Source organism: Stylophora pistillata, chromosome 4, assembly GCF_964205215.1.
Source record: "Stylophora pistillata chromosome 4, jaStyPist1.2, whole genome shotgun sequence".
NCBI lineage: Eukaryota > Metazoa > Cnidaria > Anthozoa > Scleractinia > Pocilloporidae > Stylophora > Stylophora pistillata.
Genome location: NC_142522.1, coordinates 19,995,028 through 20,019,762, shown reverse-complemented (window position 1 = coordinate 20,019,762; position 24,735 = coordinate 19,995,028). Strand labels below are relative to the sequence as shown.

The following is a 24,735-nucleotide window of genomic DNA, read 5'->3' as shown; positions in this document are numbered from 1 at the left end:
CATTTAAATCGTGTCTAATCTGGTTTGACACATGATAAGCTATATCGTAAAAGCTTGGGTAACCTGTGGTCATATTTACTTTCAGAATGATCATGTGACCTAAAGGCGCGAAATTTCCTATTCCCAACTCCCGATGCATTCATGAGTGAACAAGAACTGTTTCAACAGTGACAGTATTTTCACTTTTGAATAGCAAAAGAGTCGATATTTGAAAGGATATGTCAGATAAATCCTCTCGCGAAAGTTTCCATCAAATTGTGTTTCTTATCGATTCTAATCCTTCATTTTGGGGATCGAACTGCTCCGCCGAACATGCTGCGAAGGCCATACGATTGTGCGTGCTTCGATTGCTAACTTATTTTCGTGACTATCGGAAAAAAAAGCGATCCAGCGTGCGATGGGGCTACAAAATATTCAACTCCAAATCACTTTCACATCAGTTTGAACGACACGACTTCAAAGAATTCTTAGTTAACGCGTTTGAAGAATTTGAAGATCATGTGTCGAAGAGGTTGCAAGAATCCTTCACACAACAATGGCAAGTAAACGAACTTGAACCGAGGGAACAAGACGATGAAGAAACGACAGCCTTTTCCAAATCACCGAGTGGAGCTAGATGTGTTTCTTTTGCTTTTAAAAATGCTGTTCACGATTTTCAGTGGGAAAGACCTGACATAAGTTCACCTATCAGAAGAACTCGTGGAAATAACAACTCGCTCTTTTACCATAACAACATAACCAATACTCATAATGTTATCTTTTTGTTGAGCGGATGCCCTCACGACGATGACTCAATCTCAGAATTTACTGGTGAAAATTTGTCGGGTCTCGGAACATTTGAGCGCTTTAAAAGTATCTTGATGCCCTCTGCGTTGTACAAGGAATTCAAAGAAAGGCGCATTTGTTTACATTGGGTGAACATGGGAAATTTTCAGCAGGAAGAGGTACGTGTAAAGCTATTTCCAATATTTTACACCGGTGTTGATCAGTTACAGAAAGCTGTAATTCTTCTAGAAAATGAGAAATTGGACAGTTTCTTAGTCCTATGATAAAGGGTAGATTTTATGGGCACAAGCAAATTTCTGTTCTTCTACGACCATCAGACCAGCCAGAAACATAATTTGGTAACTAGTACATCATGATCTATTGGCAGCTACTCGGTTAACTGGGCAAGATTTCTGTATAACCGCCACTGTAAAGAGTTTCAAAGCTGAACTTTCAAGGGTTAGCCCTTCATTTAACTAAACTTTAACTAAACTGTTGGTCTCCTCTTCTGTGTGTTCTTTTTTGGCTAGCTGGGTAGTCACTGGGTCTTTTTTTAAAGTGTTGTGAGGTGAAAACTTAAGTAATCATAACTGCCAGTTAGAATGAAGTTTAACTTTGCCAGGAGCCAATGAAGACTCAGTAAAAATAGATTAGACTGGCTGAGGTGTTGGAAAATGTTAGTGACCAAGATGAGATTGGTTTTAATCTTTCATCTGATCAGTTGCAAAGCTGGTATGCAGTTTTATTAACCAATGGATGGAAAAGTGCAAAAAAAAGATATCTGCTACACAGGCTATTCTTTGTGAAATTTTGGATAAAATTTATCCTTGTCATCCTTAAAAGCTTCAAGACAAAATAAATTAATAAGAACAAAGACAAGTTGATGAACTCAGTTCTAAAGCTACATGAACAGCCCAAAAATGATTACTCCTTCAAGTCTCAGAAGTGATTAACATGTTATTTCTCTCTATGATACTCACACAAGACTGTGCTCTAGCTAAGGAAAATTGAATGGAGCCCAGTGCTCTGAAACTGTGAAATCCAGGGAGCCAAGTATGAAAAAACTAAATTTCCTGAGTTGCCCAAGAGTAAAAGTAAGGTGCCAGGGGGTCACTGGGTGCTGTTAGACCACAGCCTTGTCATACATTATCCAATATACAGGTAGTGAGAATACTCAAACTTATCAGCCAGAAGTTATCTTGATCCAAACCAAATTGTTGCAGCTAATTTACCAGGAAATGTGTAGGGGCTTAGATTGGGAACAATCTAAGCCCCTCAATTAAGCCAGCATTTGGATCTGGACTTGTGAAGATCTGTTTGCTGTTTTTTTTTATTTTTATATGAGTTATTTCTCTTTGTGTATTAGAATGCAGGTGTAAAATCATTTGTGGAGGCAACAGTGGAACAGTTTGGAGGGTGCTTGATACCTCTTTCAGCAGTGAATTATACAGGGAACAATTTCTCTATTGGATCAAACTTAAAACCTCAATCTGGAAAAGTTCTTTCAGTTTTCAAGCAAGTCAAATCTAGTATGGGACAACTGCTTCCTTTTGAAACTGTCATGGATTTTTATTTCTGCAAGAAGCTAACAAAGCCATCAGCACCAGAGGGTATTATTTCACAACAGCAAGCTAAAGCAATGATGGATGGTACAGGATTGCTGTGTTCTTCAGGTAATGTCAGCAGAATTTATTGCTGTATAATGTCTTGAGTAGTGGCTTCTTAAGAGTTATAAGGATATTAACAGATATTTGTGTGATCCCAAAAAGCTGAGAAGTTACAAAGCAATTTACACCCCAAAATTTCAATGTGTCTTCCTTAAATTGAAACAAAGGGGAATCTCCAGAATATTATTGCAATAACACAACTGCAAGTACTAGTTATAAATAATTATGTGATATAGAATTGTTAACAACCTCAATATAATTATACTGGTATATAGCTGTATCATTGAAATTATTTCCTTTCTTTTATTTTTATTAATCTTTTTGTTGAATATCTTGCCTTTTTTGACACTTTTAGTGCTGAAGAGAAGGTGCATTGCACTGTGAAACTTAATATCTCATCTTTTTTTGACACTTTTAGGTGCTGAGGAGAAGGTGCATTGTACTGTGAAACTTCACTCTATGTTTTGTTCCATGGAAGGGCTTAAGGGCTTGGGAAACTTTCATGGAAACTCTTCATTGACTTATGAAACTGCAGATATAGAGAGCAAACAGACACCATCAAATGATGAATCAAGCAGTGTGAACCTTCTTTGGATTAGAGGGGTAGTGAATCAGACTTGTGTTCCTCCAAGATGGCTTCACCCCACCAAAGGTTTTTCTTGTGTTGGTTTGGATAACCGTGCTATTGATGGTACTATAGACTCCTCTTTTTGCTCTCAGAATCTTATTTCTGGGTGGTACCAAGCACTTATACTTTCCTTGGCAAAAGAGAACAAATTACTGGTATGTATGTGCTTTGGGCCTCCCACTCATACCAAATTGGAAAAGGTAGACCCCTGGAGAAATCTTACTTTAAAAACTAAATGAAATATTTTATGTGTATTTTGTGGGAATCAATTTTCATGGACCTGATATGAATGAATTTCTGCTGGGAACTAATTTTGGTGACTCTACGGCTATGTTCAGGCAGCAGAACATAAACATTAATAAAGAAAGTGTAATTTTGATTGAAGAGATCTCACTATATTCTTTTAACGAAAGGGAATAAACCTTATTCCTCAAAAGTGATGATACATCAGTGAGACCAAACAAAAAGCCTAACCCCTATGCTTTGCCAACCATTACAAAGCACCATTTTGTTTAGCCCCAGTCAAATATGTTCATCAAAAGTGGAGTTGGACATAAGGTAGAAAAGGCTTGCAGTTTTTTTCTTCAAGAAACTTAGATTGCCAGATCTGCAAAATCTGCAAAAAAAAAAAAAAAAAAAAAAAGCAAAGTTTTATGCCACAAGGTAGATAACTCTTAAAGATGCTTCTAACACTTTGTCTCCCAACTTTGTCTCTTTTTTTTGGCAGATTATTGATTTTATTGATTGTGATACTGGGTTACCAGTTACTGGAGTCCTCCAACCTTTGACCTCAGTCTGTGGAGTGATAAATGTCATTGCATCAGAATTTCTCATCACTTTTGAAAAGTTTCTTCTTTGGCATGGCAAGTCTTCACCTGTAGATAGAACAAAACTGATGAATGCAGAATCTTGCCAGGATCTGATCAGTAACTACAGATCTCAAGATAATCTTGAATCAACTGAATCACTTTCTTACCCAGAGGTCTTCTTTGGGCTTACTGGATCACAAGGTGAGATGAAATTAAATGTACAAAATAAATTGCAACTCTACTCATTTTGAAGCAGTCATAGGACAGTATGATTTTTAAATTCCAAAATTTGAGATTAATTAATCATTACTACTGGGTGAATATTATTATTATTTTGTCGCAGAGAAATCAACTGAATGCTACATTCTAATCAGGCAGCACAGGGCGAAAACTGTAACCTGTGAGCCACGGAGTAAAAAATAAATGTACATTAACTAATCCTAAAAAGCTTTTCCGTTGTGTCTACGGTCCTCCTCCTAACAGGAACTCAAACTGCCACCTTGAAAGTCCGGGCAATATTCAGTGTGCCGGAGTGGACTGCCCTTATTATTATTATTATTATTATTATTATTATTATTATTGTTATTATTATTGTTGTTGTTGTTGTCATTGTTGTTGTTGTTGTTGTTATTATTATTAAAAAAAGGAGTAGATGTGAGCCGAAAGTGAGTTACTTTGGATCGTTTATTACGCTGAACATTAATATTTTGTATTGTAGAGGATTTTATGGAAATTATTGCTAAATAAAGAAGGAGATGTGTTAAAATGCCTAAAAAATTTTATTATTATCATCTTTATTATTATTGTAAAGCTCGAGAAGTAAACGTAGCTGAGGTGTGTTTTTCTTAGCTTCTGATGGACATTTTGGTGTGTTTTTCGATTTTTAGCCAAGGGTTTTTATCAAACTTTAGTAAATATTTTTGGTGATTTTAAATAAAGTGGAGTATTTTTTTAAAAAAAAAATTATTATTATTGTTATTACTATTATTTATTTACCACTTACACACACAATTAAATTACAGTTGTTTACAGCAATCTAAAATAATAACTCTAATAATATTATTTCATGACAATCTATACTTAAACTAGATGAAATTATAATTTAGGGTCATAGTCCATTTCACAAAATAAGAATTGTTTAGTTAGTTGTAAGATTAATGGGTGGTGAAATAGGAGGTGACTGAAATCTTCAGGAATATACTTTGATGAAATGTTTAAACATATTTTTGTGACCCCAAGAGAAAGACATCGTTACTGAAGTGTGAAAATAGTTGATTTCACAAAATAGTATCCCTCCTAAAATTACTACTTTGCAAAATGAATGAAAATCTTTCTTATCAATTGATGATTACTCCAAAATCCTCATGAAATTTATCCTTACCTTATTAGATAATGTAATGCATTTTCCCCTTAGTTTTGTTATATCTTGCCTGGTTTTGTTTCGTTTCATTTCATTTTGCAAAATAGAATTAATAAGTCTGGAAACTATGGATTTCTTGATGATACATACAGCTGTAGTTGTGAATAAGTGAGAGTTAGTGCATCTACTGTGAGAGAGGACTAATCTTACTACTCTTACTACTCCTAAAATCAGTACACATATTCTCCACATTGTTTTCCATACATTTCTTACAGGGCTCAACACTAACTTTTCAAATTACTAGCCAAATGGTTAGTGACATCTTAGATGTTATAACAATTTCAGTTTGTTTACTAGCCAAACTGGCCAGTGGAAATTGAAATCACTAGCCAAAACTGAATTTCTACTGGTCTGTGGCTAGTTGGCTACCATTAGTGTCGAGTCCTGTCTTATAGTACAAACCAGGAGAATTTGTTTATCAATCAAGAGCTTCTTTAATTGGCATTAATTTTCTATGTTGTTATGATCTTATTGTTCAATCCAGTGGTGATACTGAGATAAGATGCTTATTCCACTTAGCAGATAAATGGTCAATGAAATTCGCGAACAAAGGTCAAACATTTATCTTAATGTTGTAATTTGCATTAATTCTTTAGATCCGTTCAGAAATAAAAGAGAAGAATTTGATGCAATGTTTTTTGATCCATGGGGTTCCTTTGCTGTTGAGGAAAACACAACTGGTTCATTTTTTAATGAACTTCAAAGGTATGCTGTAGTGCTGTGTGTACACTTAATGTTGTAAATAAAGTATAACTGGTATGCATAGCTGTTTTATTAAGGTGCATTTTAGATGCATAGCTGTTTCATTAAGGTGCATTTTAGATACACTGTAGTCCTGTGCAGTCAGTACAGTAGGGTTCACTGTTCATGCACATGTCATTGAGTCGTTTAAGTTGTACTCTGAAATGCAGAGCAAAATGGTAAGGGTGTGGTACAATAATAACTGTTATTAATTATAAGTATTGCCTCAAATATTTTGGATTAACAGAGACAGTAAGTCTGAAGAGGAGGAAGATGGCGATGTTGCTAATGAAGCTGCTCTAATGAAAGAATTGAAAGATCTTTATAATAAGAAAGAATCACATTTGGTATCAATGACTTCTATTGTAACTCAATTACCAAAGAAGCCCAAAGAGCTTGCTGCAGAGAAGTCAGAAGTACAGAGTGCCTCATCAAAGCATAAGTAAGTATAATTATGTAGTACAGCACCACTAACAGTATTGTGAATGGGTGCTCAGTGTGAAACTTTTATGCCTAAGTAAGATAAAAGCCTGGTGGCTACTCATTCAGTTATTGAAATATGTGTTACTATTCTTTTGTCCTGTGAGTAATTACTGAACAGCTCTATTCAGTGAATAATATTATTGCAGTCACCCTTGAAAAAAGCCAGATTTTTTGAAATTCATGGCCAGTTTTTGGACTGGATTAATAATTATTTTTCTCTATTAACTTCCATGTCATATCATTAACAGTAATAATAAATTTGTTATTACATGGATCATGTCTTAATTTAAATTGTATGTTTCTTCTTGTTCAATTTAATTATTGCTCCTGCACAATACTTATGTTTTTTTTTTCTTTTTTTTTTTTTTTTCCAACCATTGCCACACTGTAGTTGATTTGAAACATAAATGTAAGAACCTTTTACTGGTGACGCATCATGTGAATGAGGCTCAATTTAAGAGGGATCATTATAAAATAGGGCTTGAAAGTTAGAGGAATCATTTTGAATCGAAGTCTAATAATTATTGGTTCTTATTGTTTTGATATACAGAAGGAATTTGAAGAAGGGAACAAGTACAGATTATCAAAAGAGCAGTTTGGATATCAATAAGAGCCAACCTTCAGTTGAGAATGATAAATTGAATGACTGTTCCACTGATAATGACAGCCTGTTACCTAACAATAGCACTGCAATGCAAGAAGTCCTATGTAATCTGACAGGTATATGACAGTGGTTACTAAATTATGGACTTTTGAACAGACGCTTTACTTGTATTTCTACATAACTGAGAGAAGTCCATCCTAATTCATGAAATTCCCTACACATTTGCAATCATGCATTGATATATCTTTTTCACTGTTCCAATTTTTTAGTGTTACAAGGCATAGACTTAAAGCAACTAGGCAAGCTTGTTCATGGTTTAAATTAATGATTCATAGCTGTAGATGCATGTTTAAGTTGGAGAGTTTTTTATCATTGTCAGGAGATATATGTACAATAGAAAAAAGGTTTGAAATCATTCTCTTGTCAGTGAGCTTGGCTTTCATTTCTTTTTCTGAGTGGCCAAGTTACTGGATCCATATAATGAGAGTGGCCAAGTTACTGGATCCACATAATGAGAGTTAACTTTTGAATTTTGCAGATAAAGCTGAGTTGAAATTGGCCATTTGTGATTTAACCAGTAAAGTCATTTTGGAGGTATTTATGAAATGTTTTTTTTTTTTTTTTATGAATATTATTCCATGTATTGTTCAAGAGTATTTGACTAATGTTCATTCTTTGTCTCATGACATTTTTAAATTTTACCAGGGAGAAAACATACTTCATGAAATCACGAACATAGTGACTATAGTTTCCCAATTTTTTGTGAACGAGGGAGATAATGAACAGAAGGTAATATTGTTTAATACTTCGTTTTCTTTTAATCTATTTAAGACATTTGTATATATACCCATGGAGAGTTGAAGAACATCAGTGTGCTAAATGCTACACACTGTATCAATGATTTCATGTGTTTATGGCAACCAAACAGACAACCTTTCATTAATTTCACTACATACCTGTTTCAATAACAACTACATGTAGTTAATAATACTGGTACTTCATTATCAATGTACTGCAACCTTTTCATTAAAAAAAACCAGTTATTCTTCTATTACTTCCACGGTTTATTTATTTTTATTCACTTACATTTGTAGGCATTGTCAAAAAGGCAAATGCAGTATGGTCTAAAAGAAGGGATGCTTTGTTATTTCTCAGGGGCTTGTTTCACAGTTTTTAGAAGAGCATGTACTCTTAACAGTATCAGCACTTAGAAAAAAATATGAAGGATGTAGTGATGTCATTAGACAAGGGCAGCAAGTCAGAGAGTAAGCAGATGTTGTTTGTTATTATCTCCTACATCCACCCTTGAAAGTACTTAATGCCTCACACTTAAAAGAAACAAACAAGCAAGCATGAAGGTGTGATACAAGATAATATTTTGCTATTAGGTGACTTTTGGATATTGCTGTATTAGAGTGTTTAAAGCTTTTTCCCTTTTGATCCCTACAGTAACTGTCCTCACTGTCTGCCCCATGTTTCATTTAATGTTAGTTCCAAGTATAAGGATTTTTCTTAAAGCACAGCTTTGTAATAATTGAAAAAAATCTGGATGTCCATTTTTGTGTTTATACTTATTTCTCTAACATCTATCTAATTAGTTATAATAATAATAATCTAATGACAGTATCTAATTATTTTTTATCATTTATTTAATAAGTATTTTATCAAGTTTCAAAGGTTATCTTTTTAAAAAAATCAAGAATCATAGAAACCTTATCTTGGCTGAATGGATTTGAAACTCTAATGTCTTTTTACACCTTGCCTATGTATCAGGTACCAGCTCCAGATTATGCTTCGATTGGAGATTGCAGCTCTTATAAATGCTGATGGAAAGAGTTCCCTCATTGAAGAGGTCGTTATTTCATATCTTAAGTAAATTTAATATACATACATGATGGTGCAAATTTCCTGCATATTCTTCTTCCCTTTTAATGAATAAAGGGGGGGGGGGGAGAGTAGATTTCTGAAGAAACTGTGTTGCTGCAATGGTGGGCGGTATAACAAGATAATTTGGTTTTATCAACTTAGTTGGCCAATTTACATTATCAACCCAGTTGATGCAACCAAATTATCTTCCTTTTAAATGGTTTCCTGCCTCTGTAAAAGCATTAAATTATATTTAGTATTTCTTAATTTCATTAAACTCCAGTGGTTCTTGGTGTTTTAAACAAGTATCATTCACTCTCCGTTGTAGGTGACGGTACTCCTTCGAACCATCTCATTCATGAAGGACCCTAAGTTCCTAACTATTTTACTACGTGAGATACTTCTTTTCAGGTGAGAACATTCCTTCACAATCAGAGCAATTTTGTAATTGAATAGGACCCATTGCATTGATTGTACCTCTCGTTTTGATTGATGTGTTTGGGGAGAGGAGGTGAAAACTACCATCCTTTATACCCGGCTTTTCCGCCTCCTGTATCTCTGACTCCCGTTTTTCGCCTTTTGTTTTGTTTTCATTCGTAAGACACTTCAGATTATTGGTTCGCCAAGGTTTACAGCTTCACTCCCGCCTACCGCTCTCAAACAGTTCCCATTTCCCGCTTTTCTTCTTCTGTCTCCCATACCCCTTCACGAATTTGAAAAGCCAGCGGCACTCTCTCAAACAGTTGTTAAATGAAAAACTGAAATCACCCGCGTTTCCCAGAGCTTCAGGGAGTTTGTTTATTTTTTAGCTAGAACTTTCACTGGCTCCTTTTCTTTTCCTTGTAACGTTTTTCATTCTCTAAATCGACTGTAGTAATTTCGACAATGTGCTCCATACAGTTCACGTCTATTTATCTTAAACCCTGCTGGACTAACCCTGCCTGTACGCTTCACGAACTTCAGGTATGGACAGAAACTCGCCAAGTTCCTCTGTGCTGTTTATGAGGGTTTGATGATGCGCCCCCCCAAGGAAGTGTCTACGCCTTCCAAATGGTCCAGTGATGATGAATCGCCAATCAGACGCCAGATCAACTCTGTTTCCAGCGCTAAACAAGACTCCAATCAACCCAGGTAACTTACTTTTCTAGGCGTGTAAATTGTATTTTGTTTTAGACTTCGGATTTTAAGTTGATTTAAAAGAATCGAAAATAAATAATTGATTTAGTAATTCTCGGAAAATTTGAAGTGAGTTTCTCGACCAGAAACCAAATCTCCCTTTCTCGCTCAACTCATCCTGAATAGAAATAAGGTCAGTTAGGTGTATTCAACGCTCGACCTAAAGTCGTTTTGTAAGGAACTACTAATATTTTGCTTTACGTTTTGATTTACGTCTACAGGTATCTCGCATTTCTGATTTGAACATAAAAACTAATTAGTTTTGTCATAAGAAGGAGGGGGGGAAGGTTGTGTTGGAAACTTAGAGTACTATAATAAATGAAAGTACACTGAGACTTCCGCCTGGCGATTGAGAAGGTTAAGTCTTCGAAAAATAATAAAAAAAAACTGACCAGGACCAGTTCACAAGCAAGAAAAAGAAACCGTGTACCTTCAAAGTACAGCTGTACCTTTCTGTTCATTAAATCAAGCAGATGTATGTTATTTCCCGTGTTTCTTTTCAGTCATGAATCACGAAAGACACCAAAATGTGGTACGAAAATCTGTGAAACCCCCACTTGCGGGCTGTAGGCCATTTCTTGTTCTTGACAGACGCATGCCGGTATAATGGGATATATTCGTTCGGTTAACAACCAGTTTTCTTTTTTTTTTTTTCCTAGGAGTAGTGGATGCCGTATTATCACCCGTCATTTGAGCGTTTCAGATGCTGTTGGTAAAAGGAGAGAGATTGTTGTACCGGGAAAGGCAAAACCAAAGGATAAAGAGAAAGAAAAGGCATTGAAGGGAAAACCACAAGTATCTCTTGGTTTAAGAGGTGAAAATTCTATCACAGTATTCATCTTTCCCAGGGAAACTTTAGTTTCCTGTGAGAGCGAGATAATCAAGTTATTTTCGAACCTTTATAGCATATTCATATTTGTATTAGGTTGATTTACATTTCTTCCAATAAAAAGTTTAAAATTGTATTTAAAATACAAAGGTAGACCTCTTAGGGAAGCACTTTCTCAACTCAGAATCATGCTGCAGAATCGTGCAGCTGTACTCCTGTAGAGCAATATTTTCGTTTGAGTATCAATAGTACTCCGGCATGGTTTAGGATGGCTTTTTTTTCTTTTTACCTTCGCTTGCGCTCGATGTTTTTTGCACTGAGTTATCATCGGCTTATTGCGACAATTTAAGGATGTGTTTGACGCCACTCGATCGAAAAGCGTCTTATACTTTACTTTTTCTTTCGCTTCACTTACTCGCAGTGCAGATAAACGGAGGAAGGCCAACGTGGCAATTAAGACTGAAAATGAAATTGAAGGAAGCCTAACATAATTATTCAGATACAATGGTATTTATTACAGAACTTGCATCGAAAAGGCTCAAGTTTTCAACAAAAGAAAAAATTTAAGATTTATACTGACTAGTTTGATATGAAACTTTCGCGACATGAATTTACTTAATGTTTCTGTATGGTTTGTGTATTTGTGGTTCGGAAAGCTTGGTTTTTATCATTACAGATTTCTTAGATTTTGTAGGATATCTTCCTTTTATCTTCCTCTTTCACTTCTCTATCTTTTTCTTCTGTTTTCTTTTTGATCTTTTATTAAGATCTTACTTATTAGATACCGTCAGAAGTTAGAACTGGTTCTATTGTTATTTTTGTAGTTGGAAGTAAGAAGGGAAAGAAGAAAAGTGAGGGTCACGAGACACCAGTAAAACAAGTCAGACGAAATCTTTTTACTGAATCAGAAGAAGGTGATGAGAATAACTCGATCGCCAAAGTGCTAAGAAAAAAGAAAATTTCTGAAGGAGAGAAAAAGAAACACGCAAAGCGTCGATTTCAGCGGAGGAATACTGTGGGTATGTAATCTTGCCATCATAGACCTTCCCGTGATGATTCAAAAACGCCAGCCGAGAAATCAAAACGATCAAGCGGCAAATTTCTGCCAGCACCCAATTGACCTTACAAAGTTTCGATCAGTACATGTTGTTTATGCCGGCGGAGAAAAAGAAATTTTATTTCGGAAAAAATTACAAAACTTTTGCAACTCACCCCAACAGCACACAACGTGAGTGTTCCTTTTTCTCCCCTAAAAAACGTGCGAGCCTTGCGGCCAAACCCTGGACGTGATACCAAGGTCAGCCCAAAATACCGCAGACAAATTTGATTTCAGATCAGAGCTAAGTTTTTTAGAGATTAACGGCGTTGTATTTTTATTGAATTGGCAGGTTCTTGTTCAAACTCCACGGTTCAGGAGACTCCTGCTCATAAACAGGTCTCTCATGCATTATGGTGCAAACAGGATCGTGCCAGGTCAGTTGCTTCAGTTCATTATAAAACAAAAACAACCATTACCAACCCTGTAAAACGCCGTAGTTCCCTTGTACCATTCCGAATGGTTCAGGGTATCTCGGGTAGCGGCTTTTTGAAAACAAGATGGTTTGGCAAACTCTTAAGCTCTGGTGTTTCTTGCCGTGTAATGCGACTCTGGCACAACTTTGATTATAAGCAAAATGTCCTTTTATCCCTTCTCTCTTTGCTCAACAAATTGCTGACCTATTCGTTGAAATTGTGGCCCACGTAACAAGTAAGAACCCCGAAGCATGACTGAAGAGCTTAACTCGGAACTACCCAGAACAACTCAGCAATATAGGACACTGCTAGATTTGAACCAGGGCGGCCGAGTAGAAATACAATGGCTTAAACCGCTCTACCAGCTTGTGTCCTTTTGGCACGGAAACATGGATAGAATGTCTAAAGTCGGGCCAAATGGCGAAAAAAAAAAAAAAAAAAAAAAAAAAAAAGGAAAGAAAACGAAACCCATATTGTTGTTGGGTTTATTATGAGTATAGTTTTGTATAATTTGTAGAACCAGGATCAAACAGCTTTTGGGTCTTGATTTAAAAAACTCTTAATCTATGTCTATTTATTGGAGAGGTCAACATCAACAGTGTTCAGTTTGCTATGAAAATTTGATTTTTTGCTAAAAGTTTTATGTTCTCTGATTCCAGAAAACGTTCCAGAGCTCATACGGAGGTGCATATTTTACAAGAGTCACCCCTTAAAGAATTGCAAGCAGGTGCATGTCTTGAAAATGCTACTTAACAAGTATTCACCGCAGTGGAGGTGAAAAGTGCTGGATATTTACCGGGCCGCGAAGCGGCGAGGTAAATATCCACCGCTTTCAGCGACACTGAGGTGGATAATTGTTTTAATAAATACTGCACAGATGCAAAAAAAAAAAAAAATAGTTTATCTCTTTCAATATACCGAAAAATGGTCAAACTCTTGACGTGCGCTTTTGTCTTTTTGGCTGCTCGGAGGAGAATAGTACTTGTTATTCGCTTTCTAACCAGCCAATCGGCGCGTGCGAAAATCACCCTTTACCTCTGTGGTATTTACCAGAATAGAATATAACGTACGGTTATCTGCACTGTCTTTGGATGTTTCAGTCGCAAAAACGAGACATTGCGACTTTATTCAAGCTTCGGTGTAACGTAATATTTACAAATGATTTACCGATATTTTCTCTTTGATTTAGGAAATACGATTTTGAGTAAAGCCTGCATTGGAAACTCTCTAGAATTTAATAAACACCGCATCGTTGTGTAGTTACGGAATTTTAACTGAAATAAAACTCTTTGTAGGAGAGGGTCTCCCGCGGCGAAGTCCTCGAAGGCCTCCATTGGCAACGTTCCAGCGGAGCCAGTCGTTTTATGGGCCCTCTTCTAGTACAGGCCCTTTGACGAGGACAAGGTCTTTCAGCGGTGTGTACTCTCGTGACTCGTCAAAGGAAGCACCCACAGAGGGACCAGCTTTCATTTCTACTCAAGGAGCCGTTGTGAAAAAGACACCTCAGAAATTGTCCTCTTTAGCTCTTTCGCCTTTGCGATTTTCTCCTCGGCAGAAAAAAAAATTTTCGTTACACAGTTTACTGACGACATCTAAAGAACATGATCAAAAGAAAGAAAGTTCCCAAAGTCACCAAAACGCAACAAAGCCCAAACATAAATTAACGTCTACAGCCATTAGGTCTTCACCAAGACTCCTTAAAAAGCGCTCATTTTCTTGTATTGGATTTTCGTCAGTTCTCTCCCCAGAAGCACGCGAGAAACGAAAAGTTATTCCCCTCACTGAAAAGCCCAGCTCATCTACGAATACGCAACCACCACAAAAGCATACTTTCTTAGACGCGGATTCACAGAGCGGGTTAATGAAAACCCCGAGGAAAAAGAAATCAGATGACGATACAGATGTCCGAGGTACAACTCCAACATTGCATGGGTCCTCTCCAAGACTTATCAAACAGCGCTTTGATTCAAGAGTTGTAGTTCTGTCTCCTGAGGAAAGGAAGTCAACGCCGCTTGGCGCAAGACCCAGGTCATGTGATAATACAAATTGTACGGTCTCGCTAAAAGGCTCCATGAAAACGCCCATGAAAGAAAAAATAGATAATTTTTCAGACAACGAAGTGACTTCTTCAAAATCGACCTTGGCACAGCCTGAAAAGCGAACTCCATTGAAAGATTACCATGTGGACAAATGTGTTGTTCTTCTTACGCCAATTCGAAAATCCTTGAAGTCTCCCTTGCATGTTCCTCCAGAGGTTCTCGAAAACTTCTCTTCGTGTTCATCTCGCCTTTCGCATCGAGATGGTGAAGAATCGACAAAACTGGAGAGCTCTGTTCAGGATGTTGACGAAAATGTAAGAACGCCCGCGAGGAACCGCATCAAACCCGCTCTCCGAAGCTCCCCGAGATTGCTGTGCAGATGCGACAGCAGTGACAATTCTCAACAAACGCCAAAGCAATTTTTATGTAACCATGAAGACTTTAAACCCACTGTTACGGTCTCACTAAAGTCGACTCGAACTGATTTGACGGATCCCACCACCCCGGTCAGAGTTTCCCATCCGGACGACTGTGTGGTGCTTCTCACTCCAATGAGGACCCTCTCAAAATCTCCAGTCCACTTGCGATCAGGAGAAAAAATGGTAACTGTGATTGGTTCGGATTCAGAAAACGCGAAAGTGGCTTTTGATACCGACATTAAGTCACTTCAGTCATCGTCACAAACCACCCCAAAGTCTGCTCGTGTTGCTACGATTGAGCACAGATTGAGAGCAAAATCTCCGATACTCGATAACAAATCCACTGATATTGAAAGCCAAGGAGCAGAGTTGTTTAGATATAATAAGACGCTAACAAATGAAAGTGATAAACGCCTCAATGACTTAACTCCCACAGAGGGAGCAGAAAGGATCACACGACACACCAATTTCCAAGAAGACGAAATATTTCTTCGCATGCCAAGCGCATCTGTTGGAGGAGCGCAATTACCATGGAATCCAGCTCTGCAGAGCTCGACTCCACCTCCCAAAAGAAGAAAAAAGAAATCACACGGTGTGTCTAATTCACCGGCTGAAACCAAACGCTTGAGTCCCCTTAACCAGATACTTCGACAGCAAAAGCGAAAAAGGTGTTTCTCAGCCTCTCCAGCTGACAAATGTGCGAGGGAAGCCTGTGAAATATACGCACGTGATGCATCGTCGTGTGCACCAAGGACCCATTTTAAGAATGGGAACAAGGTGAAGTTCAGCTTGGTCAATGAACCTTGTTCGGTAGTTGAGGACAAAACTAGGTTGTCCGAGGAGGCAGATGACTGGCTTAGTGAAATGGAGGAAGAACTTGATTGTAGTGTAGCAAATTCAAACGAGACTCAAAAGTCACCTGCGACTAAGAAGCGACGAATTCACAAGTCTGTTGTCTTTGGGGGAAAACGCACCAGAAAAGAGAGTGTAAAAAAAACTAGGAGCAAAAACGTTGATTCTTCTCGAAACAGCGACACCAGCTACGAAGAAGATGACGAAGTTTTTCAGAGTCCCGGAATGTTAGCCTCTCGTCTGATACGTCGACATTTGAACAAGACCCCTATATCGGCGAGCAGTATCAAAGTTTTGCAAGAATCTCCCATACTTCTTGGCAGTAACCATTCACTTGCACTTTCACCTCGAGCTCGAAGTTGCTCCAATCTGTCTCAAAATTATTCAAAGCGCAATCGTAGAGAGCTTATTGATGTGTCCAATAACAGAGAAGCTGGTATGACGGTGTCCTACACTGATGATCAGGAGGAACCGATTGCTCGCCCATTAAGAAAACGACTTAAGCTGCACACTTGAAAATCTAAATTCTTTTTCTTTTTCCCTTCCGGCCAGAATTTGGGGAATTTTGTACATGCAAGTTTGTTGTAAATAGTATTTTACTTTGATCTTATAATTCTTTATTTACTGAGGGATTCAACGCTGGAGAACTCTTTCCACGCACAATTTTTTGTCTCGGACCGTCAAGCGGCTTTGAGGACTCGACATTAACAAAGTAATTCTAGTCACACCCAGTCGCATATATTTTGTGAAAGATTCAAAATTTATCGGTCATAAGCCGCAGCTGATACTACCATTGAAGGCAATTTTACTACCAAATAGTAAATTAGTGATTTTTTGCTTGAATGAAACATTGACGTTTTAGAACTAACCTTACGTAAATTATTTTCCCTTCAATACCTGCAATCAAACAAGAGTGCAATTAGTATAATAGGATTCGCGAGCGAATCCAACTGTTCTGAGTTCATTATCTTTTAGGATGGCATGTTTGAAAGGTGCAGTTATCCATTTTACCAAGTTAGATAAAAAAAAACAAAAAAACAAAACATATCCGAAATGAAGAAAAATTTGTCGAAACTGACCAGCATAGTAGTCAATTCATAAATAGAAAGGACTTTCTCAAGGTGATTTTTCAGTATTTCATTGTGCATCCTATACTGCGCATGAAAAATAGCGTAATCAGGCGAATACCACCTAAACAGGTAGACTGTCTTTTCGGAAACGCGCGAAACAGTTGCTGCTGGAGAGAAACATATTTGAATTAAGCCCACATGATCTATCCCTGACGCCTCAAACGTAAGTGCACGTGATCGCATTCCTTCACATTTCCAAGAATCGAACGATAACGTGCTTTTCCATAAACAAACAAAGAAGGTCTTATATTCGAGGTAAAAGCGTAGACGATAGCCTAAGATGTGTGGTATCGATTCGATTTTAGCTGAAAAGAGATAAAGAATACTTAGCTGGATCATGTATTACCAAACGAAAGCGGATGAACGACGACATACAGAAAAAGCGCGGGCAAAGAAATGCGAAGGAATGTTATCATGTGCGTTTGCCTTTTGTGCCAACATCTTTTTAGTCACGTGACTAAATAATACCTTCGTTCTTGATGATGCAAAGTATGACCTTGAAAGCAGCGATTCAAGGAACGTTTTGAGTTGATGTTATTTGAAATTGCGTAATTTTTCCACAATTTATACATCAAGTTGTTCCATAAGCTCGAGACTTCTACCTATCAAGTTTTTTTCAAATTTTACTTTGAAAACCTTTGCTTGCAGCTACTGCAAAATGTACCGTGAACCGATGAAATGACGCGCGTGAATAGTGCCAGTACAGGCATAAATGGGGTAAGATTGGCTTATTATACTTCTTAACCAAGCAGGGTGACCTATCTTTTTTATTGTATTTTGTCCCGAACAGACATTGGTAGGTAACATTTAAAGAAAGTTTAAAATAAATTGTTCGATAACTTTTTTTCTGAGGAATCAACTGTAAAAGAGTTTCCCGTGTTATATATCGTTTCTTCCACCTGAACAGTACAATTTATCTTGAAAAATTCTGTTCAAGAATTACAAAATTTCCAATATGAGTGGACAAATCTGCTTGCCTGTCGCGAAAAACTGGTAAACGTCTGACGGCACTCTTTAGCCGTCTAATGATGTGTGATTTACGCAACACAGAAGTGTATGAACACAGTGGTAGTTCGGAGGGTATTTCTGAAATGTAATCATATTGTTGAAAGCGGGAACGAAATCTTTTATACAGCCAGGTGCATTCTTTTTCTGCCAGTGGGTGGGGCTTTCGCGAGTGGATTAATCACATGTCGCCCAAGCTCTGCCAAAGGCTCTTTCAAAGTGGATTATTAAAGAGTTTGTATAGTGGTTTAGTTGGACTCGCCTTTGAGCTCCGTAAATGCAAAGTTGTGTGAAATAGTCAAAGAAATAAAGTCTTACCTTTATAGAGAGTAGTCTGTATTGTTCTCTTCGCGATAACTATTACATACATGTTCTCCTTGCGGTAACTATTACATAAACTATTCTTGGCTAAATCAACATAAAAACTCATTCTCAAGGATTGGTTGTAAAATTTGGAATAGCATCCAAGGAAACTTAGGAATCTTCCAAAAGATATTTTCAAGAAAAAGCTAACAACAATTTTATTTCAAAATCTTCAAGTTCAAGACAGTTATGTTGACGTAGAACGAATAATCAATTATGTGTCAAAAGTTAATCCAGTTAATAATAGTGTATAACTTATGTATTCTTCTATTTATTCTCATGTGTTTCTATTTCTGTAATTTTATCTCATACTGTCATTTCTGCTTTTAAATTAATGATTTAATATTTAATTTCTGTTTCTTGTATATTTATTTAATCTTTTGTTGAACCGAAATCTATGTAAGATGTTTTAGCGTCCACACACTGCCCGCCGAGACTAGCTATGTTATTTGTGGGTAGTGGTTGATTATGTTAAATTAAGTTTAACGCCATTAGAAAAATAAAGGATTTGAGGCCGTTTTGATGTGTTTTAGGTTGACGCCCTAATCGCCACCGAGTCACCGTGCACAAGATACCGTATCCACTGTGAAAGAGCCTGTGAAAGAGCTTGGGTGACCTGTGAATATACTTGGGCATAAAAATCGATCTTGAAGATTCCCAGGGGTAAAACGGCGAGCTAGACTTCTTCCCCGAGCCCCCACCATCAATTTTTTGCGTAGTGCAGAAATTTCACTGTCACTTGCTCCAATAACTAAGGATGCCATCGAGCGAATTCTTCAAGTCTCAACTGTAAAAGGAGCTTGAGGCAAAGGTTAGTTTTGACTGTGTTGTGCCCCCGCCCCTCCCTCCCCCCAGCGTGATTTATTGCGAAATTATTTTTGAGCCCGCGCGCACTGCTGAAGAGAAAGAGAGAGGAAAATATGGCGTTCAGGGATCGCTTTTGTTCTTCTGGCTCTGAAGTGAATTTGATCAATGAAAACGAGCCAGATGACCATTTTGAAGACGACCCAGACCCGTGTCCAGAAGAAGAAGAAGAAATAGACCTTGGTATTCACGCTCCATCAGACGATCAGTAAGTTCTCTCGTACAGTTCATGATTCACAAGTTATGTCGTTAAGCTGTCAGTGTTTATGTTTCTAATTCTGTATTCTGAGGTACTTTTGAAAAAATTCCGTGACTTTCAGACAAAACCTTAACCACATAATCGAGGAAGGATCTTACATGACTATTCTGCATTTTTTCAAAATGACATTTATTATTTATCGGCTGAAGGAGTGAACTTCCCCAAACTCTGCGGTAATTAATGAAAATAGAAATCAGAGCCGATGCTTCATTTCCTGCTGTTACTTGATGAATCTTAACTAAAGAACGCGCTTGGCCAGTTAGTATTCACAAGAGAAAAATCATGGAAAATTACTTCCATTTTCTGAATTACATAATAATTGATAATCCATAATCAATTTAGGGATGCTTCACATGAAAGCGAGCGATTGATTAAATGTCAGTTGAGAAATAATTCGTTTTCGCTAGCAGTGTGCTCTGCTCAAACAAGATATCACTATTATTACGGGGCTTAGTTTGCCGTGGTTTCGTCCCCTCCATGTTCGAATCTTAAACTTTAGAAACTGCTCATCGAAAAAGTGTGTTCCCATCCTGTGCGTACGTAAATTACTAAAAGAAGAAAATTAAGTGTTATTTATATTCACCCACATTTCAAGTATAACAAAAGCTGATTACGAGGTTAATCAAAACTGTGACAAAACGCTTGATAATGATTGGTTATCAACAGCCCCTAAAGGTACCAAGGAGAGAGAGGAGAAAAAACATGTTATACTTGTGTGTAAAAATTTATACTTATGTACACTTTATATAAATCACTGGTGCAAGATCACAATCCTGGTCATTTTTATGGCCAAAGTATATTAAAGAAGTCGTTTTGGATTTGGATTCACAGAGCTCCACTAGACTTTGTTGTCATAATCTTAATTAGGTTTTTCAAAAACCAATCAACAGTAACCAGTTTTACCTTACATGACCTCATACAGTTTGCACATGAAAGTTACCAAGGATGACAGTTGTTTTAAGTTTTAAGTACCCAAACCATGATATTCTCCCAATCATCTCTTGTCCTCAACCCTTTTGTATATTCAGAGGAGAACATTTTCAAATCATTTCAGTTACTAGCCTTGCCTTCAGGTAATTTTTAAGGTGATAGGGTTGTTCCATAGTTGCAAATAGTTATTTGCCTTCACTAGACCACAATATGTCTTCCCTCCCTTTTTCTTAAATTCTTTCACTCCCAAGATCTTCCTGTTAATTCTCCTTACTGTCTGCTATAAATTTTTTCTGATGTGAGTCTAGAGAATTTGGTATTCTTTTAACTAACACTCTCCTTATTGATATTTTTCTGTATTCTCATCACTTATCTCCTTGATGTTATATTGATGTTGTAGAGGAGAAATTTTGTCTTGGTCACTCATGGAAGTTAAAGGGTTACGTAAACAAGTTATCATCTTTGACAGGTGTTACTTGTCAATAAAATTAATTTTAAGGAAGGAAAACTAGTATTTCAAGAAATATAAATGCAATAAATATAAATGCCATATATCCTTTCATCAGATTCAAAGATCATCATGTAGACCTTGAAAATCTTTTGTTATTTTTTTAAGAATTTTTAGATGTTACTGGAAATTTGGGGAAGTAGTCAGAGATCTTTAAAACCAAAAATGCTATAACTCCTTGGTCCATACTCAAGCACCATTGAGTTGACAAGTCTTCATTGGATTTTTTAACAACACAAAAAGGAACTGTCAGTAATGAATTTTTCTTTAAATTTCCACTCTCCTTGTCTCAGATGGTTTCATGGAAAGCTTGACAGAGGAGACGCTGAAAAGAGGCTCATGAACAATGGACAAGTTGGCTCATATCTTGTGCGTGAAAGTGATCGACGGCCAGGGACATATTCTCTCTCTTATCTTGGTCAAAATGGCATCAGTCACTTCCGTGTAACAGGCGTGTGCGGAGACTATTATATTGGGGGACGACAGTTCTGTTCTCTGAATGATCTCATTGGTTACTACACAGCATGGTCTTGTTTACTAAAGGATGAACACCTGAAATTTCCTGTTCCACCTCCAGAACCAGTTCTTGTCAAGAAAAGAGTGATAGCCAAGTACACTTACAGCAAAGTGCCAGATACAGATGAACTTAGGTAGGGTCTCACCAGAGGTTTGAAATTTGCAAGCAGCACTGAAATTTTGTGATTGTTTGATGTCTTTTTACCCCAGCCAGATTACCGTCACTCTCTCAGTTATACGATGCTGTGAATGATTAATTTAGCAGACCATCTATCACTGTGCAGCCTGCTAAATTAAAAAAGTTTGTTTGAATTAAAATCGTCTCCCCTACTTTAATCCATGAATGTTATGGACTTCTTACAAATCTCGTTTTCTTTGTCCTTGCTGTAAGTTACAGAACCTCACTTTTTTTTCCACCTAGCTTTATGGCCCAGTATTGTTTATGTTTGGGCCATGGATCCAAGCAAGAAACCTTAGTCAGTAACTTACAGCATGGACTTCAAACTTAGTTAGTAAGAGGTATAATCACAGTTAATAAGTAATGGAAATGGATCAAATCTTGCCTGCGAAGCAAACCCTGGGGGAAAGGAGGGGGATTGGGGTGAGCAGAATGTGCGGAGGGGAGAGGGATGGCTTGCCACGGACCCCCACTAACCAACGAAACGCCCCCTATTTTCATATTGGTATCGTCTTGCATATGTCAATCAGCGCCTCTTAAAATTAATAAAGGCTGATAGTTTCTAAAGAAACTGTTTGGGGCTGCGTCGATGGGGGTAAAGGAATAATTTGAATATATCAACAAAGTTGAAATGATAAATTGGCAGAAAATGCCTTTAAAAGCACACACAACCCACAATTCCTCTATTCGCTCCGACGAAGGGCTAATGCTCGAAATGTCAGCTTTTATAATCGTAACGGTGGCCAATTTACCATTTCAACTTTGTTTATATATTCAAATTGCCTCTTAAAATTAACCAATCAGAAAGCGCCATTAACGAGAGCTCATTGAACCATGCAAACTGTCAAAACAACAACTAAAACTTGCTCCACGTGAGTGAAAAATGTCGGACGACAAGAGAATCTGGTATCAAAATCTAAGAGAGGGAGAAAGCCAAAAGTTAATCCAGAAGACGTAGTTTGCCGGTTTTGTGGAGTGGATTTAAGAATTAAATTTGAAAGTGGCTTCAAGAGTTTTGTAAACTTTTTTAATCAGAGTCAAAGGGAAGAATTTCAGTGTTTCTTCACCGATCGCCTTCGAACGGTCAGTTTTCACTTCGAAAATAAGTCGCACATACATATTATATACCTTCCTTGTGCAAGAAAAACTAACAGTTTTTGCTAGTTTTATGAATTGTTGAATAAGGCCGCTTCTCAATGTTCGGATTCCCGTGATGTTTTGTCGAAACGAAAGTTCTCAACACTGACAGGAAAAGGTCCAGGTAGAAAGAGCTTGCATGTCCACTTCCCGGCACATGCAAAACCTACATCTAGCAGGGAAGCGTTGTTTGACTCGCCAACTAAAGGACAACCCTCAACTTCAGCGATGGATACAAATTTAAACATTGATGATTTGGATCCAACGTCCATCGGCTTTGCAGTGTTGTGGTTAATTGAAGTTTGAGAATGAAGACGCCATTCTTATCAAGGCCCTGAGCTTGAACAAGTGGATGGCTGCCACGAATATTCTGCTCCGACATCGATTCTTGAGGGCAGAACTTCTCGAAATCGCCGTTGTCCACCATTTTCTAAAAGGTAGTCGCCATGAAGACTGTTTAGTTCGATCGTTGATTGACATGTTGCTCTCAGCCAATGGGAATTTTTCGTCCATACGAGATCGGAAATTTTGTTGGTTAGTGGGGGTCTGGGCAAGCCCTCCCTCTTCCCTCCGCACATTCCGCTCGCCCCAATCCCCCCCTATTCTCCCCCAGGGCTTGCTTTGCAGGCTAGATCAAATCAGGTGAACAAAAAAATTGCAAGAAAGTGAATCTGATTGGACATTTTAGAGGTAAACAACAAATTCACTTCGCCTAGTGGAGTGGCATGAACTGGAAGCATCCTTTTAGCCATTCTGCTTTCTTTAGTAATTGCATCGAATTTTTTTTTGCTTTGTAAGTTTCTTCCAGGGAGATGTGTTTGTGGTTGATGATGTTATTGACAGTGACTGGCTCTGGGTGACAGCCCAGAAAAACAGGGAAACAGGCTTGGTGCCTGCTGCCCTTGTGGAGGATGCTGTGAGTTGATAAGCATTTCAGTTTCATAGCTAGAGAGGCAGTTTCACTTTAAAAGCCTGACACAATCAGCTGCCCAAGCTAGTCTCCCAACTGAGAGGCTTGGGCTTGAGTTTTTTTAATGAGCAACAAATGGCAAAACTTGCAAATGATTGAAATTATTCTTGAAAATAATATTTCTCAGTTCAAATCAGTGTTTTTCTAAGTTCACCACATAATGAAGCAATGGTGTGAGTCAAAATTATTTCTTTTGTTTCCTCGCAAAAAGGCATGGACCAAACACTCAACTATTATGCATCAAACCAGTGATGATTTTTTTTTTTGTGCTAGTAATATTTTTCCTCTTTTTGTTATTCCAGAAAACAGATCTTGATCCTTGTGCAGGAAAGCCGTAAGTTCTCTCTTCTGCCTCATTTGATCTTGTCGTTGTGGCTATTTGCAATTTGTAAATGTAACCATTTAACAAAAAGATTCCTTGTCGCAGTGTAATAGATCATAGAAGTGTAATAGATCAAAATGTGGTAAGGACAAAAAAGTGACACATGGCACAGCAAAATGCTGTTAATAGTGATGTCATCAGTGTCTTTCCTCCTACAGATCGTCTTAAGTGAGAACCAGTCAATTTCATCTTATTATATTAATAAAATTATGTATGCATTTTTTTTTTGTTAAGGTGGTTCTTTGGAAATATTTCAAGAGAAGAAGCACATGAGATTCTTTACAGAGGTAACTTCTTTGACAATTAATCCTTATGTTACTTTTCTTTCTGTATTGTTATGGTTGATATACGTTTACTTTTGTATACTTTGTTTCTTTGTGTTTGTTAAGCCATCACTAACTCGTCTACTTTATGGGAATCAGGTGCAAACCCTGCCCAGGGCATTATGTTTTGCTCTTAGCAGCTAGTTAACAAATTGACAGTAGTTTAGCATGGTCTGTCCTCTTATCAACAACAGAATTTGTCATCACAGTGGTCAAAATGTTGTGGACTCACTCGGCTGTGCCTCGTGAGTCCGCAACAAATCAACAACAAACCACTGTCAATTTGTTTTTTTACCCCAATGTCATGTCAAATAAAACAATTCTTTCAGTGAGTGACACTGTGCATGACATGTTGATGTA

The 24,735-nt window shown here is 37.4% G+C and overlaps 2 protein-coding genes across 5 annotated transcripts in view; both read left to right on the top strand.

The window, feature by feature from the left end:
• The first annotated feature begins 134 nt into the window (after positions 1-134).
• LOC111332937 (uncharacterized) lies at positions 135-18,274 on the top strand. 2 transcript variants are annotated; one of them, XM_088759019.1, is made up of 18 exons: positions 135-944; positions 2,132-2,438; positions 2,851-3,215; positions 3,788-4,070; positions 5,886-5,994; positions 6,278-6,472; positions 7,064-7,233; positions 7,656-7,711; positions 7,823-7,906; positions 8,273-8,382; positions 8,891-8,969; positions 9,312-9,394; positions 9,947-10,114; positions 10,819-10,973; positions 11,813-11,902; positions 12,377-12,461; positions 13,160-13,227; positions 13,796-18,274. In XM_088759019.1, the coding sequence occupies exons 1-18, from the start codon at positions 219-221 to the stop codon at positions 16,324-16,326; spliced, it is 5,664 nt and encodes a 1,887-aa protein (XP_088615145.1). In that variant the 5' UTR covers positions 135-218; the 3' UTR covers positions 16,327-18,274. The 2 variants fall into 2 exon arrangements, with proteins under 2 accessions (XP_088615145.1, XP_022794160.1); XM_022938425.2 differs by having other exon boundaries at positions 11,813-12,007.
• A 919-nt stretch (positions 18,275-19,193) lies between these two features.
• Positions 19,194-24,735, top strand: part of LOC111332953 (ras GTPase-activating protein 1) — a 28,874-nt gene continuing 23,332 nt past the window's right edge. For 2 of the 3 annotated variants that reach the window (XM_088759026.1, XM_022938445.2), the window contains exons 1-5: positions 19,194-19,380; positions 21,163-21,519; positions 23,499-23,616; positions 23,973-24,004; positions 24,287-24,339. In XM_088759026.1, coding sequence (XP_088615152.1) covers positions 19,229-19,380; positions 21,163-21,519; positions 23,499-23,616; positions 23,973-24,004; positions 24,287-24,339 — 712 coding nt within the window. In that variant the 5' untranslated portion in view covers positions 19,194-19,228. The remainder of the gene's footprint in view (positions 19,381-21,162; positions 21,520-23,498; positions 23,617-23,972; positions 24,005-24,286; positions 24,340-24,735) is intronic. The other variant, XM_022938444.2, reaches the window with a different exon arrangement.

Excerpts from the sequence above, each read along its gene's own strand:
- LOC111332937 (XM_022938425.2), top strand. The coding sequence starts at position 219 with ATGTCAGATAAATCCTCTCGCGAAAGTTTCCATCAAATTGTGTTTCTT. Across the intron at positions 5,995-6,277 it reads TTTTTTAATGAACTTCAAAG|AGACAGTAAGTCTGAAGAGG; the intron begins GTATGCTGTAGT and ends TTGGATTAACAG. Across the intron at positions 8,383-8,890 it reads CAAGGGCAGCAAGTCAGAGA|GTACCAGCTCCAGATTATGC; the intron begins GTAAGCAGATGT and ends CCTATGTATCAG.